This window comes from Octopus sinensis, linkage group LG3 (assembly GCF_006345805.1).
Source record: "Octopus sinensis linkage group LG3, ASM634580v1, whole genome shotgun sequence".
In the NCBI taxonomy this organism is placed as follows: Eukaryota; Metazoa; Mollusca; class Cephalopoda; order Octopoda; family Octopodidae; genus Octopus; species Octopus sinensis.
Window position 1 is genome coordinate 114,279,045 of NC_042999.1, and position 14,786 is coordinate 114,293,830.

Consider the following 14,786-nt stretch of genomic DNA (forward strand, 5'->3'; position numbering starts at 1 on the left):
ACTCTTTGGATTTGAATCACGAGGGAGCTTAAATCGAGTTCTTCTCTGCCAACACCACCTCCTTCGTCCAGCCTATGGATCAAGGCATGATCCGTGCCTTCAACTCTCTCCAACATGTTGTGGATGCAATGGATTCGGACGAGAATTTCAAGTTAAAGGAGTACTGGCGTAACTTCAGGATCGCAACGTGCCTGTCAGTCATCCACGCTGCTCTTGAAGACATTAAGAAAGAAACCATCATTGCATGCTGGAAGGTGTGACCAGAATGTGTCCAGGACTACGAGGGCTTCTCACCTGAAGATATTCAGCATAAGATTGTCAACAATGTGATGAAACTGACAAAGGTGCTTGGTGGCAAAGGTTTTGACGACATCACACAAGATGAAGTCAACAACCTTATTGATGCCCACTCTGAAACCCTGACAGATGACGATTTGTTGGAGTTAACTAAGTCTGTCAGCAAAGAGGTGGAGGAAGTGCCAGATCCAGAGCAAAAGGAGGATGAAGTGGATCTGGCAACCAAATGTCTGTCTGACCTTTTAATGACAGCAAAGGAATTGCAAAGGATGGCGGAAGCATAGGATCTCTATATGGTTCAGTCTCTCCAATTTAAATATGCCATCGATGCTGCCATGCAGACATATAAAACTCTCCTCACCATAATGAAGAAACAACGACAGCAACTTCCCATCACAATGTTCCTTAAGCTCATCAAGAAAGCCTTGCATACGACAATTCCTAAAACACCTGAAGGAGAAGTATCACCTGAAGAGCTTTAAGTCTTCTTTGTTGCGCAGTCATTACCTTCATTCTTTACATCATTGTCTTAAATCAATATCATTCATTATTTGTGAGTAACCGTACATTTTACTTCAATTTTTATTAAATTATTATTAAATATTGTGTATGTGTATATGTATGTGTGTGTGTGTATATATATATATATATATATATTTATATATAATGGATAATAAAACAAATGGTTTACACCTGGTAGCTTATTGGTAAAGCAGTCACTTTCAGAATGATCTTTAGGTATATAGCAAATAAAAGACAGAAAATGGAACATACGAGAATTTATTATTAATCATGACAATTGTTTCAACACACCTACCATCGATTCCTCTTGAGTGGGACGCTCAACAACTGGTTCAGGATCATCTAGTGGTGCAGATGTATCTCGTCGGGTGACAAATAAATACAACTTGTTAAAATGACTGTTTTGCAAAGTAACTTTCTGTTTTGTAGACAGAAAAGCAGCCAGACGGAGGAAATATCTTCATTTATATAGAAGATCAAAAATAAAAACCAGTTGTTGAGTGTCCCACTCAAGAGGAATTGATGCTAGATGTGTCGAAACAATTGTTGTGATTAATAATAAATTCTAGTATATTCCATCTTGTGTCTTTCATTTGCTATATATATATATATCATATTTTATGTTTATATTTTGACATTTATAGGCATTTTTATGGACCCCCTTCAATATTTGCAATTTTTCACTATTCGCAGGTGCTCTAGGAACGTAACCCCCCAATGAATACCGAGGAACTACTGTATGTGTGTATATATATATATATCATCATCATCGTTTAACATCCGCTTTCCGCGCTAGCACGGGTTGGACGGTTCGACCGGGTCTGGGAAGCCAGGGGCCGCTCCAGGCTCCAGTCTGAATCTGGCAGAGTTTCTACGGCTGGATGCCCTTCCTAACGCCAACCACTCCGTGAGTGGATTGGGTGCTTTTTACGTGCCACCTGCACAGGGGCCGGAGGGTCCGGCATCGGTCACGATCGGTTCGAGCTTTTAACGTGTCAGCGGCACGGGGGCAACGAGGTCCGGGGTACTTTGGGGATCGGGGTACTTTGGGGATCCAGGGTACTTTGGGGATCCGGGGTACTTAGAATGGGTAGGGGGTAAGTGGAATTGCTGCAGAAAGCAGCCCGGGTCTTTGTAGTCACAGCATATCTCCAGAGATCTCGGTCCTTCGCCATTGCCTCAGTGAGGCCCAATGCTCTGAGGTCATGCTTGACTACCTCATCCCATGTCTTCCTGGGTCTACCTCTCCCCCTGATACCTTCAACTGTTTGGGAGTGGGACTTCTTCACACATCTCTCTTCATCCATCCGCAGCACATGACCATACCATCGCAAGCGTCGCTCTTGCACACCACATCTGATGCTTCTTATATCCAGCATTTCTCTCAGGATGCTTACACTCTGTCTTGCGTGCACACTGACACTACCTATCCAGCGGATCATGCTAGCTTCATTTCTTTCAAGTCTACGCATGTCTTCTGCAGTCACAGCCCATGTTTCATTACCGTGGAGCATGGCAGTTCGCACACATGCATCATATAATCTACCTTTCGCTCTGAGGGAGAGACCTTTTGTTGCCAGTAGGGGTAGGAGCTTTCTGAACTTTGCCCAGGCTATTCGTATTCTAGTGGTGATACTCTCTGTGCATCCACCTCCGCTACTAACTTGGTCACCCAGGTAGCGGAAACTATCAACTACTTCTAGTTTCTCTCCCTGGAGTGTGATGGAATCTGTTTTCTGAGTGTCTGTTGTGTCTATTGTCCCTGTGCATCTGCCGCACATGAAAGCTATCTTATCTGTTAATTTCCCTTTAATGTTGCTGCACCTCTTATGTGTCCATAACTTACATTGGGTGCATCTTATGGAGTTTCTACCTGTACCTTTCCTACAGGTTGAGCAGGGCCACCTACCCGAGGGGGTGTGTGCTGAGTACCTCTTGCTGCTTACTAATACTTTGGTCTTTGCTACATTTATTCTAAGGCCCTTTGATTCCAACCCTTGCTTCCACACCCGAAATTTCTCTTCTAGTTCCGGTAGTGATTCTGCTATGAGAGCTAGGTCATCGGCATAGAGGAGCTCCCAGGGGCATCCCGTTTTGAATTCCTCTGTTATTGCCTGAAGGACTATGATGAATAAAAGGGGACTGAGGGCTGAGCCCTGGTGCACACCTACTTCTACCCGGAATTCTTCACTATATTCGTTGCCAATCCTAACCTTGCTGACAGCCTCTCTGTATAGAGCCTGTACAGCCCTTATTAGCCATTCTTCAATCTCCAGTTTCCGCATCGACCACCAGATAAGGGAACGGGGAACCCTGTCAAAGGCTTTCTCCAAGTCTACAAAAGCTATGTAGAGGGGTTTATCTTTAGCTAGGTACTTCTCCTGCAGTTGTCGGACCAGGAATATAGCATCAGTGGTGCTTCTACCTGGTACAAAACCGAACTGCATTTCATCTAAACAAATTCTCTCCCTAATGAGATTGGTTATGACCTTCTCTGAGACCTTCATCACCTGGTCCAACAGTTTGATACCTCTGTAGTTATTTCTATCTAGAGCATCACCCTTACCCTTGTAGCAGTTGACTATGGTGCTGCTGCACCAGTCATTGGGTATGACTCCATTGTGAACTACCTGGTTTACAATGCGGGTGACTATGGCATAGCCCACATAGCCAGCTGTTTTAAGCATCTCAGCAGTGATTCCTGATAGGCCAGGGGCTTTGCCTGGTTTCATATCCTTAATTGCCTTATCTACAAGGGAGCTGTCTATTCGGGTAGCTGGTCCCTCTACTGGGTCAACATTTGGCAGGCTCTCCTCCTCCCATTCATTCTCCTCATTCAGTAGTCTTTCATAATGGCTTCTCCAAGCCTCTTTCTTTTCACTAGTAGTAAAAGCAAGTGCCCCATCATCCATGCGGACACATTTCTCTCCTATAACATCGCTATTTTCTCTGACACACTGTCTAGCAATCCGAAATACTTCAGCTCTTTGATCCTCGCGACGCTGGACATTGGCAAACTTCTTCTTTTCTGCTACATCTTTGGCAATGTATACCTGCCGCCCAGCCTCCCTTTTGGCTATCTGGTACAGTTCCCTGCTGCCCCCATCCTTCCAGGCTTTCCAGGCCCGTCTCTTTTCACAGATGGCTTTATCTACTGCACTTTTCCACCACCACGTAATTCTAGGTCTGGGAGGGACTTTGCACCATCCACAGACTTGGTCTGTGGCACTCAGCAAGCTGTCCCGTAGGAATTCCCAGCTACCTTCTATGTCTGACGTCTGAAGCTCCTCCTCCCTCTCATCAAATTTCTTGATGAGTATGTCCCTAAATTTCTGACCATGCGAAGGGTTCTTTAGCCTCCAAATCCTTCTTTTCTGGATTGGTTTGTTTCTTGGAGTCCTTCTGGCCTCAAGCTTAAAGTCACTGATGATTAGTCTATGCTGAGGGATACATTCTTCACCCGGGAGGGTCTTTGTATTCAAGAGCAACCCTGCATCCCGTTGTCTGATGAGGATGAAGTCTATTTGGCTAGCGGAGTCTCCTGACTGATAAGTTATAAGGTGGCAGACTGGCTTCTTGAAGTTAGTGTTGCAGATTGAAAGGTTACATGCATCACAGAATTCCAGCAGTCTAGTTCCCTCATCATTTCTGGTGCCAATACCATAGCCACCATGTACCCCAGTGAAGATACCCGATTCCCGCCCAACATGCCCATTAAAATCTCCACCTACAAAGATGAGGTCCTTGTTACTAGTCTTTGAAGTAGCCTGCAGAAGGGTATCATAAAAGTTGTCCTTCTGATCATTTGGTAGTCCCGCTTGTGGGGCATAGGCTGAGATAATCATAGCTGTGCCACTCTGTAGGACCAACCTGAGCTTAAGCACTCTATCACAAACCCTGACAACCTCTATGACCTTATCCACCCATTCCTCCGCAAGGAGAATGCCTACACCCCCTACACCTTCCGCGTTACCTTGCCAGTAGAGTTTGTACCTAAGTGCCTTGCCCGTGAGGACCCTAGCCGAAGCATCTCTCCATCTTACCTCTTGTATGCAGCATACCTCAACCTGTCTTCTCTCTAGCATCTCTACAATCTCACTAGACTTGCCTGTCAATGTACCAACATTGATAGTGCCAACTCTGAAAACTGGGAAGGAGATGTGGGGGGGACGGGGGGGATTCGGCGCCTGAGAAGAGGAGGGTTGTTGTGGTGGTGATAGTTTTCGTGGTATTTTTCTTTTGATCTCTCTTCCAACCTGACCACGCCGTGGGCAGGAGCTGGTGTTAGCAGTGGACATTCGTTATCGTCACTGAGTAACGTAATTAGGTAGAGGAAAGAAATACAGATATTCTAGAGTTGAGTTGGGGAGGGGGGGGTCCAGTTGAGAAAGGTTTCACCAGTGAAAGAGAGGGAGAGATAGTAGAGGGTGCGGGTAATATAGGGGAGCAACCAGTGGGGAAGGTTGGGGTAAGGAGGAACGATGGCAGGAAGGGTTGGTGTAGGTTCGTAAGAAATAAAAACGTAGGATATTACGAGACGGAAGGGTACTAAAAGGGGATGGTCGGATTGAGGCAGTGTCAGGAGGAAGCGTAAGATCGGTGGGCAGTTGATGAGCTATGGCGCTAGCAGCTTGTCTTTTCACAGTGAAAGCATATGAGGAGAAGGGGTAGTGGGGGGGGAGGAGGGAGTAGGGCGTATCCGGTGTAGATGGTGAGAACAGGGTATACTGGTATTGGTGGTGGGGGTGAGAACAGTGTTCACCGGTATTGGTGGTGGGGGTGAGAACAGTGTTCACTGGTATTGGTGGTGGGGGTGAGAACAGTGTTCATCGGTATTGGTGATGGGGGTGGGGGGGCGGGCGCACCGCCGATGGCGGAAAGATGGGGAAAGATGGGATTAAGGCTTGAGGTAGCCTAAGGTTAAATTTCGTAGAGAGAGAGATAGGAAAGATAAATCAAGTTATGGCGAAGGCTTGAAAGTAGCCTAAAAGGTTAAATTTTCGTAGTGAGAGAGATGGGTAAGACGAATCAAGTTATCAATGTATGAATAAACGTAGTAACAACGAATGAATGTATGTCGCGCTATGTATGGAAAAATAAAAATAGTAAGATAAATTTTTAAAACTTGCTGTGGGCATCGACCGGGAGTTGAAATTGAAGAAGAAAGTAAGTTGAATTGGGAATTTAAATTGTAGAATCGTAATGGTAATGGCGATTTTCAAGTTTTAGCATAAGAAGAAGAGGAGGAGGAAAGACCACCGATGGCGGAAAGATGGGGAAAGATGGGATTAAGGCTTGAGGTAGCCTAAGGTTAAATTTCGTAGAGAGAGAGATAGGAAAGATAAATCAAGTTATGGCGAAGGCTTGAAAGTAGCCTAAAAGGTTAAATTTTCGTAGTGAGAGAGATGGGTAAGACGAATCAAGTTATCAATGTATGAATAAACGTAGTAACAACGAATGAATGTATGTCGCGCTATGTATGGAAAAATAAAAATAGTAAGATAAATTTTTATATATATATATATATATATATATATATATATATATATAATATATATATATACACACACACGTTTGTCCTCCACCACTGCTTGATAGCTGGTGTCTTGGTATGTTTGTGTTCCTCTAATTTTGTATAAAGTATCAGACTTCTTAAAAAAAAGAAAAAAAAAGAATGAGGTCAATCTGCTTGACTAAACCCTTCAAGGTAGTGCCCCAGCATGATCACAGTCCAATGACTGAAACAAGAAAAAGAAAAAAAAACCCAAAACAAACAAACAAAAAGCAAAACAAACAATATTAAGTAAATATATGTATATTTACCAGTGATATCAAGCACTTCTGGTCTTTCGTATGTGTCATTGTAGAAAGTCTGTAGTAGTTTGGCACCATGACCTAATTTCTGGAAGGGGGGCAGTATGAGAACTTGGCTGTAAATGAAACCATGCAGACAAAAGATTAGTTACTGATGACAAAGAATACAAGATAAATTATAAGATTGGTAATGACTGTGTGTGTGCGTGTGTGTGTGTGTGTGTAAAGAAGTAGATAAGCAGGTTAAATAAAGATAATCATTTCCATTACTTTAATGGTGAGTGGCAAGTTAGTGAGGGATGGTATTGCACTAGACCAATGATTCTCAAACTTCTTTGGGCTGCTGCCCCCTTGGCATCCTGACCACATTCCTGACCCCAGCCCCTACCCCACAAATGCAGACCATTTTCAGTAGCAAATTCAAAACAACAGTATTTCACAAATGAAACTTAACCCAATCAACCTATTATTTTGTTTGCTTTTACATCCATTGCCCCTTTCCGGCCACATCATTAATGCCCCTCCCCATCTGAATCTTTCTACCACCCACCAGAGGGACAATGACACTCACTTTCAGAACCACTGTGCTAGACTAAAAGTTTTTTACTTTTTAGCATTTAATCCAGCCATACATATCTGGCCCAAATATTCTACCTGTTTTAAGTTAAAACTGACCAGATCCAACTTCTCACACCTACCCCATAATTTCTGGTAAATAAATATTCTCAATTAAAATTAAATAATAGTAATATTGTCAAATAAGTTATGTTGTGATACACTCATGCCATATTTAAAAAAAAAGTCTGCATGCTTAATAAGTAAGTATATACTTTGATAAAGGGTTTGATAAATTGCCATGAGATTTCAAACTCTGAGAGAGAGAGAGTGTTTAGAGGTCAGAAGTCTAGAGTATGAGGTGGGGGAAAAACCCTGGAAAGCAGAGGAAGAAAGCCAATACCTGGAATAAAGCAATAGGAGAAGTTGAGGGGTTCCAAGAAAAGAGGAAGGAAGTGGAGTGGCAGAAAGCAAGTAGCTGAAAAGGGGGACAAATAATAAGGTTGCCTAAAAACACTACTACATATTCTTACTTGGGAAAACCCATTAGTAGTAAACAGATTGTATACAAGCACATACAGCCTTACTAGAGCAGAACATATGCAGCATACATTCAAACATAATACCATTATTTACAAGCCTCCCTGCCCTACACACCGATAAGCATATTATTATTATGCAGACACAAATATATAGGAATATACACATGCATAACATACATACCTATATACACACACACACAATATATATATATATATATATATATATAGGCACAAGTGTGGTTATGTGGTAAGAAGCTTGCTTCCCAACCACATGGTTCTGGGTTCAGTCCCACTGCAGGGCACTTTGGGCAAGTGTCTTCTACTATAGCTTTGGACAGACCAAAGCCTTGAGAGTGGATCTGGCAGATGGAAACTGAAAGAAGCCCATCATATATATATATGACAGGCTTCTTTATATATGTATATATATCTGTGTGTATCTTTGTGTCTGTCTCCACCACCATCACTTGACAACTGGTGCTGGCGTGTTTACACCCCCATAACTTAGTGGTTCAGCAAAAGAAGCTGATAGAATAAGTACCAGACTTTGAAAATATATATATATAAGTTCTGGGGACTAAAATTTCAAGGCAGCACCTCAGCATGGCTGCAGTCTAATGAGTGAAACAAGTAAAAGAATAGAAGAGTGTATCATTGTCATCACCACAAAATATCCACTTTCTATGCTGGAATAGGCTGGATCATTTGACACGGTCCAGTAAGCCACAGTGCCTGTTGTCAAGCACCAAACCCAGCTTTGGCATGACTTCTATGGGTGGATGTCCTTCCTACCCCAACCACTTTACAGTGTGTACTAGGTGCTTTTTAAAAAATTTTATGCTATTAGCACTAGTGAGGTTGCCAAGTAAATTGCAAAACAAGAAAAGATCAGGAATAAGAGGGGAGAAGGGAAATGCTTCTAAATGAATAAACAGGACAGAGGACACTGTGTGAGATTAGAAAGGAGGTGGGGGGGGGGCAGAGCCATAAGAAGTTGAAGCATTCACACATTGGCACTGAAGAATAACAGACCCCCAAAGTTGAAAGTTTATTAATCCTTCAATGAAAGACAAGCAAGTACAAGCAATAAACTAGGATCCAAGTGAATCAATTACATCCACCCCTTCCCATATGCCTCATACCTACATGATAAAAGGAAAAGCGTTTTGTAACAAAAAAAAAAAAATCAATATTTATCAGCTAATTTTTTTATTTGTTTCAGTCATTTGACTGCAACCATGCTGGAGCATTGCCTTGCTATTTATTCTAAATTAAAATAGATTTCCTCAACACCATCACCTATTTCTAGTAGGTTAAATATTTATAATCGGTAATTATAAAACAAAACACACACACACACACCTGCTATAAATTCAGATTATTGGATGTTTCAAATTCCTTTTTTCTCATAACAAACGAGAGCAGGTTGAAAAAGCTAAGTATGCATGTGTGTGGTTTACTCAAAGTTAGGAACCGATACACAGAAATTAAATCAGTGAATCACTCCCTACTCAGTGCCTGCTTGTTCTACCAGCCCCAGACTTGTCAGTTTCTAATACAAGTGCAGAGACATTAGGGAGTGAAGTGAGCAAGAATGAGTGTCAAGAGCAGTGGGTCCCACCTGCGATCCATGGACCCCTGGTGGTCCACGAACTAAATTCAAAATTTCACAAATATACATACACATAAGGATAAGCATATTAAAAGGGGCCAGTGGGAAAACTCATTTAAATAAAAAGGGTTCTTGGTAGCGAAAAGGTTGAGAACCACTGGTCTAAAGTACCTTGATTGAGGTACTAGCATTACCTCAATGAATTTGCTGTTTAGATCCTAGTTAGTCCTGAGTGAGCAAGCCTATGTTCAAAAATATTCCAGTTGTGATCATCTCCCCTTTAGCCCTTTGGCATTTAAACTGGTCATATCCAGTCAAAATATTCTATCTACTTTTAAGTCCAAACTTGTCAGATCCAGCTTCTCACACCCATCCTACAGTGTCATTCTAAAAATAACATTCACATCACCCACAGCAATGTGAATAAATAAGCCATTGGTACAGTAATCTGAATGCCTAAGGGTTAGTTAGAGACTACATTATCAAATCTGTCCTTTACTTTCTCCAAGGTAAGGTGTAATTTGGGGACTGCTAGTTTTAGCAGTCAAGCTACTATGTAGAAGCTTCCTCAGTGAAATGCAAAGTATGATATCTAGATCTAAAAGAGGTTGTCTTGCAGTGGTAACATAAATAAGTCTGGTGCTTGCTAATGATTTACAGATCTGGGTCTTGATACTATCATCTAGGCACATGGTGCCAATATTAGCAATACTGGCCACAGCAGGCACCACATCCTACTGCCATAGTGACACAGTTTAACCCATGCACAAGTGTATTGTTTACTCATGACTATATGTTAACTATGTCAGCATGTCATGACTAAATGGTGAGTTGAATATTGCAAATCTGGGGGCTCAGCAAGCTGTAAAAGCTTTATTCTGGTTGCTATATATTTTTCCTACGGCGGTTTGCGGTTATTCTACCTTAAGCTTTCTCTTAGGTTATATTATTTATTTAGGCTTTTCTCTGGTAGTAAGGGAGAATATAATGATTCAACGTCACTTATACTCAAGTGTTATCATTATATCGAAAACCCTAACTACAGTTATAACGTCATAGAGACATATACGCATGGAACGTTACATCAACGACAATGTATGTTGAATATTTTAATCGTGTCCTTTAAACCGCTATAAGAAACATAAAACAAAGATTACAGAAATGCATATTTATCTATGCTCAGTTGAAAAACAAACATGAAGAGAAACATATTCTTTTTACCTTATTTTTATTATATAAATATAACATTTTATATTTTTTTACAGTAAGAAAGATAACTGTCGTGGAGAAAAAAACGACTATAAATGCCTTAGCTAATTTCTTCTTTCTATCTAATACATTAACCAACAAATCAAAATAGATTTGTGGTTAACTCAGACATGGCATAAAATTTACCGATGCCTCCAAAACAGTGAGTGACGTGGAGTTATGTGACACCAACAAACACTGAAATATCTTCCAAAATCCAGGGTTTTTATAACTGCTCAACCTGACCAAAAGGAATCAAAATTCAGGACAAACATTCTTTTCGAAACTTCTAGAATCTTTATATGAGCAGTTATATTAACCAATGGGAAAAAAACGAAAATGCTAATTCTTCGGCAAAGACATTACGTCATATTGCCAATTTGTGCCACATTTCAAAATGGCTAAAATGGTTATTGCTACAATATCGTGGAAGTTTCGGATTCTTATCCTGCGTGTGTGTGTATCAGCATTGCTTTTATGTGCATTTTTTCCATGCTGGCGTGGATTGGCTAAATTATTTAGGCAGCAGTCTATGGCCAGTCGTCTTTCCATAGTAACTAATACTTATTTTCAAGTGAAGTACTTTATACCATGTTGGTTTTCACAGGACAAAACCACCAAGCCATAGGACACATTAAGAGTGATTGCCACTGTTTTTTAATCAGATGGCGATGATGTGAAATCAAGTGGTAACACATCACACTTACGTTAAGCTTCCATACAGTCCCTCACCAAGCATTGGTTACCACAAAGTGCCATGTGGTTGCAAAGCAAACTTCTTAACCATACAAACACACACACACAAATTTATGTTACACTGTTTATATTCATTTTCTATGCTTACATAAGGTGTGAGGGTCTTTTGATGGGTGCCTCAACAGAACTTATTTATAATCAATCAAACTGGAGGTGACTTATGTGGTCAGTAAGCAAGCCTCTTAAACTTAGCCATTGGAGCCTCTGTAGAAAGCAGGTAAAGTTGACATCAACAGGATTTGAACCCAGATCAACTATACCTTTTTAAAGACACAACAGGGATGAAAAGGCAATGTTGCCTTCAACAGGGTCCAAGTTCAAATTCTACTAAGGCCAATTTTGCTTTTCATCTTTTTTGGGTACCAGTCACACACTGGGGTTCATAATTGGATAATCCCATCCCTTCAACATTGTATGCATTGAGCCTTTTTTAGAGACAATTATTTATAGCTGAACTTAGCCAAATATTACTCTTAAAATAAGAAAAATATGCCATTTATAAAACACAATAGTCTTCAGTCTTCAGTTGGCAGTGGATTTCAGCACTCAACAGCCAAACAGACACATGTAAAACACAAATGCCTATTTTTATTCAGTCATTACATTTTATTGAAATATTATTCCAACACACAATGGCTTATTAGACAAGCTGCTGTACATGCAGCTATTATTATTAATTTTATTCATGAATACATGAATATATAATAGATAGATGATTATATGGATAAATAAAACAATAAACAGATCGATAATTTCTACATGTGGGTATTGGAATCAGGGTATCAGCATGCAGTGTTGTAAACGTTTTAGAAAGTAAAAGGCAATTATGATAGGGCCAGAAAAACAGTGGGGAGGCAAATGTTTTGAAGAGGGTCTTCCAGCACATTCATCATATTTTATGAGACCATTCCCTTTATAGCTGTTTACTGTTACCAATGAATACCAATGGTCATTGTTTAGCTAATTTTTTTTCAATTACTTATTTTATTTAATTTTTTTTTTATAAATTCATGTTTTGTTATTTCATTTTAAATTGCTTTATTGGATGTTTATGAATGAGATCAATTTCTAGAGAGTGGAAAGTGTGCCACAAACATAACAAGGAAACATCCACTTTCATTAAGTTATTATACTAGACAGCATATGGGCTGTTGTTGTTGTTGGTGGTGGAGGTGGTAGTAGTGGTGGGCATCCCCCACCTATCTCCCCACCCCATTCCCACTCGCAACATTTTTCAATCAATTTGCAATTATCAATAGCATGTGGGCCACCACTGCCACCACCATCACCACAAAAAGAAACAAAGGGAGAGGGAAAGAGAGTTACGAAGTAATACATACATTGCCACCATCCAACACCCACTCCCCACCCATGGCTTGAGACATATAGAACTGAACAGTCTGATCCTTTGTGATAAATTCAGAAAACCAGACTAGAGTAACCGAGACTAAGGACCACCTATCCCCTACTTCCTTGCTGCATCACAGGAGTGCACTTTCTGGTGAGGCAAAGAGCATAAAAACACAATTCACTACTAACAAACACATGCACTTTAGAAATGTCCAGGCTTAAATGAATCATGGACAAGTTTCCATTAGATTTCTCTTTGAATGTTAAAATATCCAATAAGGCTATTTTCACAACAGAATAACAAATAATGATGATGATGATGAGGATAATAAAAGCTACATGCATCATATGCAAATGGATACAACACCGATGATGATGATGATGAGTGAAAGACTTATCGGGCTTGATCTGGTATATGAATAAACAGGATATAGAATAAATGAGACATTTTTCTGAAGGAGGAGTCAGAATGAGTCAGATCTAAATGAATGAATAAATGGTACACTGTTCTTACCACAAATTACCTTTGTTGTTGTTGCTACTGTAGTAAGTTTTATTATCATTATTATTATTTGTAATTCCTGATCTGTGAGATACAGTAAGAGTTTTGGTTTTTTTTCTTCTTTCAATTAAAAATAGCTTAGAGAAATGTGTGTGTGTTGCATACACACAATTAACAGTGGAAGAACCAAAGTCATTGGTAACTATTTGAGTTTCATAGGGACACTTATTATACCAAAAAGTCACCTTTATTGAATACTTTTTCCTTTCAATGGTAGAAGTCATATATATATATATATATATCATCATCATTATCATCATCGTTTAACGTCCGTTTTCCGCGCTAGCACGGGTTGGACATATATATATATGGATATTTAGGGCTAAAAAAACACCAGGTGGATAGCCATATGCTATAAGAAGATCACATACGATCTAACTACAAAGAAAGAACGTTCTCCAGAGAAAATTCAGCGAACACCAGAACATAAATTAATATTCAATTTATCTCCCTCATTATTTAACTTTTATATATATATATATATATATATATTATATATATATATATATATATATATGTTTATGTGTGCGCACACACACACATATATATGATCAAACAGACCTCAAAGAAGCTGGTGTTGGTCTGCATTGGCAAGATTCATTGTCATCATCCTTTAAAGTCAGTTTTCCATGCTGGCAAGGGTTGGATGGTTCACTAGAGCTGGCACGCTGAGGAGCTGCACAAAGTTCTAGTCTGATTTGGTTTGGTTTCTACAGCTTGATGCCCTTCCTAACACCAACCACTTTACACCGCATGAATGCTTTTAAGTGGCACCAGCATGAGTGCTTTTTGTGTGGCCCAAGCACATGACTCTTTCATGCCAATCCTCTTCACCAGGGCATGTAGCCATAACACTTCTGTTGTGGAGGATGGGTCTTCTTGAGTATAGCAAGGTGTCAGCTATCTCAGCCCTTTGTCATCTCATCTAAGCTTCAGTGTCCGGAGGTCATCCTTCTTTACTTCATCCCATGTCCTCCTAGGTCTCCCTCTTCCACATATTTCTCCCTCTCAGTAAAATCATTAAAAAGAGTACAGTAAATTTGCTGTGATGGGGCGGAAAATCCAACATTTCGGACAATGTTGTTCTTAAGAGGAAGTTGAAAGGAGAGCAATAAATGCAAGACAGCAGAGTTTCAGATTCTCCAAGTTGCAGCCAGTATTTAGAAGATGTTAAATTCTGCTGTCTCTCATTTATTTCTCTCCATTCAATTTTCCCAAAAGAACTCTATCCAATTCATTGGATTTTTCACACCTCAATAAATTCATTGTAGAGACCTTTGGCGATATGCTGTGCTTGAGAAGACTCATCAAGTCAAGTGAAATCGTAGTTGTGGCTAAAGCAGGTGTCACATAACTGGCACTCATGCTGGTAGCATGTAAAAAGCAGCCGTTACACTCTTGGAGTGGTTAGCGTTAGGAAAGGCATCCAGCCATAAAGACCATGTCAAATCAGATTGGAACCTGGTGCAGCTCTCCAGTTTCAGTCAAACCGCCTAACGCATGCCAGCATGGAAAGTGGACATTAAAT

The 14,786-nt window shown here is 40.3% G+C and overlaps 1 protein-coding gene across 3 annotated transcripts in view; it reads right to left on the bottom strand.

The window, feature by feature from the left end:
* The window catches only part of LOC115209863 (histone acetyltransferase type B catalytic subunit), a 186,084-nt gene that overhangs the window by 121,943 nt on the left and 49,355 nt on the right, over positions 1-14,786 (bottom strand). For all 3 annotated transcript variants that reach the window (XM_029778440.2, XM_029778439.2, XM_036501237.1), the window contains exon 8: positions 6,643-6,749. In XM_029778440.2, coding sequence (XP_029634300.1) covers positions 6,643-6,749 — 107 coding nt within the window. The remainder of the gene's footprint in view (positions 1-6,642; positions 6,750-14,786) is intronic.